Below are 3,811 nucleotides of genomic sequence, written 5' to 3'. Positions count from 1 at the left end.
ACACTACCCATCAGAGGCCACCGCTCCACCGTTTCCTAGCTGAAGTGGAATCTCGTTCACCTGATCACTTCCCATGGCTGAAGAAGGCCGACTCCGTCCGGAGACTGGAGGCCGACTCCCCTTCCTTTTCAGCTCGGACTTGTACCGCAACTTCGATTCGAAACGAAGTCGGAACAAAGCCCCCACTCCACGGAGGAGGAGAGGCTATAAAAGGTAAGCCAACCCCCTCGAGTTCTTCCTCACATTGCACCACGAGGCCACGAAACTCAGCGCGACGAACTGAATCGAATCGAATCGAATCGAGCATCTCAAATCCGCGTCCCATGGCGATCCACGGCGAGCCCTCTTCCTCCGATCCGAGCGGGAAGAAGGACTACTCCACGGCGATTCTTGAGAGGAAGAAGTCACCGAACCGGCTGGTGGTCGACGAGGCCACCCGCGACGATAACTCCGCCGTCGCTCTACACCCGGACACCATAGACAGGCTGCAGCTCTTCACCGGCGACACGCTCCTGCTCAAGGGCAAGAAGCGGAAAGACACGGTCTGCATTGCGCTACCCGACGACACGTGCGAGCATACCAAGATCCGGATGAACAAGGTCGTCAGGAAGAACCTGAGGGTGCGGCTCGGCGACGTCGTCTCTATTCATCAGTGCCCAGACGTCAAATACGGGAAGCGCGTGCACGTACTTCCCATCGACGACACGGTGGAAGGGATCGACGGAAACCTGTTCGAAGCCTTCCTGAGACCATACTTCCTCGAAGCCTATCGACCCGTCAGAAAAGGAGACCTTTTCCTTGTGAGAGGCGGGATGACAAGTGTGGAGTTCAAAGTCATAGAGACTGACCCTGCAGAGTATTGCATCGTCGCGCCTGATACAGAGATATTCTGCGACGGCGAACCGGTCAGGAGGGAGGATGAGGAGAAGCTGGACGATGTCGGCTACGACGATGTCGGTGGGGTCAGGAAACAGATGGCCCAGATCAGAGAGCTGGTTGAGCTCCCACTGCGCCATCCCCAGCTGTTCAAGTCCATTGGTGTGAAGCCTCCCAAGGGCATCTTGCTGTATGGGCCACCTGGGACTGGCAAGACCCTCATTGCTAGAGCTGTGGCCAATGAAACAGGTGCCTTCTTTTTCCTGATTAATGGCCCAGAGATTATGTCAAAGCTGGCCGGAGAAAGTGAGAGCAATCTCAGAAAGGCGTTTGAAGAGGCAGAGAAGAACGCGCCGGCCATCATCTTCATCGATGAGATTGATTCCATAGCCCCAAAGAGAGACAAGACCAACGGAGAGGTCGAAAGGCGTATTGTTTCGCAGCTGCTCACTCTTATGGACGGGCTTAAATCACGTGCCCATGTTATTGTTATGGGTGCTACCAACCGCCCGAATAGCATCGACCCTGCTCTCAGAAGATTTGGTAGGTTTGACCGGGAGATCGACATTGGGGTCCCTGATGAAGTTGGACGGCTTGAGGTTCTCCGAATTCACACTAAAAACATGAAGCTAGCTGAAGATGTTGAGCTGGAGCATGTTTCGAGGGACACTCATGGGTATGTCGGCGCTGATCTTGCTGCCCTTTGTACCGAGGCTGCTCTCCAGTGCATCCGTGAGAAGATGGACGTTATAGACCTCGAGGATGACACCATTGATGCAGAGATACTGAATTCCATGGCTGTCACGAACGACCATTTCAAGATTGCGCTAGGGACAAGCAACCCATCTGCTCTTCGTGAGACCGTTGTCGAAGTTCCAAATGTCTCTTGGGAGGATATTGGTGGCCTGGAGACCGTCAAAAAGGAGCTGCAGGAGACCGTCCAGTATCCGGTGGAGCATCCCGAGAAATTTGAGAAGTTTGGTATGTCTCCCTCCAAAGGTGTTCTGTTCTATGGACCTCCGGGCTGTGGTAAGACCTTGTTGGCCAAGGCAATTGCTAACGAGTGCCAGGCTAACTTTATCAGCATCAAAGGGCCAGAGTTGCTTACCATGTGGTTTGGTGAGAGTGAGGCCAATGTGCGTGAGATTTTCGACAAGGCTAGGGGGTCAGCGCCATGCGTCCTCTTCTTTGACGAGCTTGACTCAATTGCCACTCAGAGAGGAAACAGTGTTGGCGATGCCGGAGGTGCCGCCGATAGGGTGCTGAATCAGCTTCTTACCGAGATGGACGGGATGAATGCCAAGAAAACCGTGTTCATCATCGGCGCTACCAACAGGCCAGACATCATAGACCCTGCCTTGCTCAGGCCTGGGCGCCTTGATCAGCTTATCTACATTCCTCTACCTGATGTTGAATCCAGGCTCCAGATCTTCAGAGCCTGCCTCAGGAAGTCTCCTGTGGCCAAAGATGTTGATTTGAATGCTCTCGCCAAATACACACAGGGGTTCAGCGGTGCAGATATCACTGAAATCTGCCAGCGTGCATGCAAATATGCCATCAGAGAGAACATTGAAAAGGACATGGAAAAGGAGAGGCGACGCAAGGAAAACCCTGAAGCCATGGAGGAAGACGAAATGGATGAAATCGCTGAGATCAAGGCTTCTCACTTCGAGGAGAGCATGAGGTATGCACGCCGGAGTGTGAGTGATGCCGATATTCGCAAATACCAGGCCTTTGCTCAGACGCTGCAGCAATCACGTGGTTTCGGCAGTCAGTTCCGTTTCCCTGACCAGCCGGTGGCAGGTGCTACCACTGCGACCGATCCTTTTGCATCCGCTGCGGTGGCAGCTGAAGACGATGATTTGTACAGTTAAATTGTCTGCTGTGCCATGAACTTAGCCTAATTCAGTAATTTCCTTGTTGTACTTATTTATATTATGCTATCATCTGTAAGAATGGGAAGACCCTGTAATTATTTTACGTCCATGTGATATATAAACTTGTTTTTTGAATTTTTTGTGATATATAAACTGAAGATTGTATCCTTCACCTAAAAGATAAAAGCATTACCTAGTCTCCGATTCCAGTCTGTGTGACAAGGTTATTAGCATCATTGTATGTGATGCTTTTTTTCTATTAAATTTACTAGTCCAATTACTTTCACTGTCATTGCTAATAAACCTTCTGTTATACTGCCCTTTGGTTTTTGTTTTGTTCTTTTGTTGCAAATGGTTAGTTGTACTGAACAATTCCACAGCCTCTCTGGAATGTTGACAAATTAGTTTAGCATTAGCTGAACTTTTAGTCTATACAAAATGTACCAATATCAATTTTTGGATTCTCCAACGAAGTAACTGAAATAATTCACAACTTAGAAGGTTATATCCGTGTTGATGTTGATTAGCTATTCACTGCCTTTGGCATCTTCTGGCGCGGCAGCTGAAGGCGATTATATATTTGAATTGTCTGTCGTGCCAACTTGATGTAAATTTCTTGTTTCACTTGCTTATGATGTCATCTGTATAAGACACTGAAAGGCCATGTACTTACTTTTACGTTCATGCTCTGATATAATGAAGACTGTGTCTTCCACCTAGATGAGAGAAAAAAAACTTCACCTGTCTCAGTTATGGAAAAAAGATTAATTAGAATGTCGGTGTGCTGAATTTTTCTTTTGTTCATTGTGTACGAGTAGGCATTATAGTCTCTAAAATCTACAATGCATTGATCTTGATTTTGGGATTCTCGGAAAAATAACTGGATTATTCAGGTGGATGTTGATCAGTTATTCATTGTCAGGCCAAGTTGGTTTCCACTGAAATATTGATAGGAGCCATAAAGGACACATGAGAAGAATTGTTGTTTGGATGTTTAAACCTGTACAAATTGCTACCTATATACTATCTTATTTGATATCTGAAATCTGTAGAAAACT

At 48.2% G+C, this 3,811-nt stretch overlaps 1 protein-coding gene across 1 annotated transcript; it reads left to right on the top strand.

Moving 5' to 3' along the window:
* The first annotated feature begins 323 nt into the window (after positions 1-323).
* Positions 324-2,795, top strand: LOC123435785 (cell division control protein 48 homolog E-like). Its single transcript, XM_045115591.1, has one exon. The coding sequence runs from the start codon at positions 324-326 to the stop codon at positions 2,748-2,750; it is 2,427 nt and encodes an 808-aa protein (XP_044971526.1). The 3' UTR covers positions 2,751-2,795.
* The last annotated feature ends 1,016 nt before the right edge of the window (positions 2,796-3,811 follow it).

This window comes from Hordeum vulgare, chromosome 1H, assembly GCF_904849725.1.
Source record: "Hordeum vulgare subsp. vulgare chromosome 1H, MorexV3_pseudomolecules_assembly, whole genome shotgun sequence".
NCBI classification, from domain to species: Eukaryota; Viridiplantae; Streptophyta; class Magnoliopsida; order Poales; family Poaceae; genus Hordeum; species Hordeum vulgare.
The sequence above is the reverse complement of the archived record's forward strand: the minus strand, read 5'-3'. Positions and strand labels throughout refer to the sequence as shown.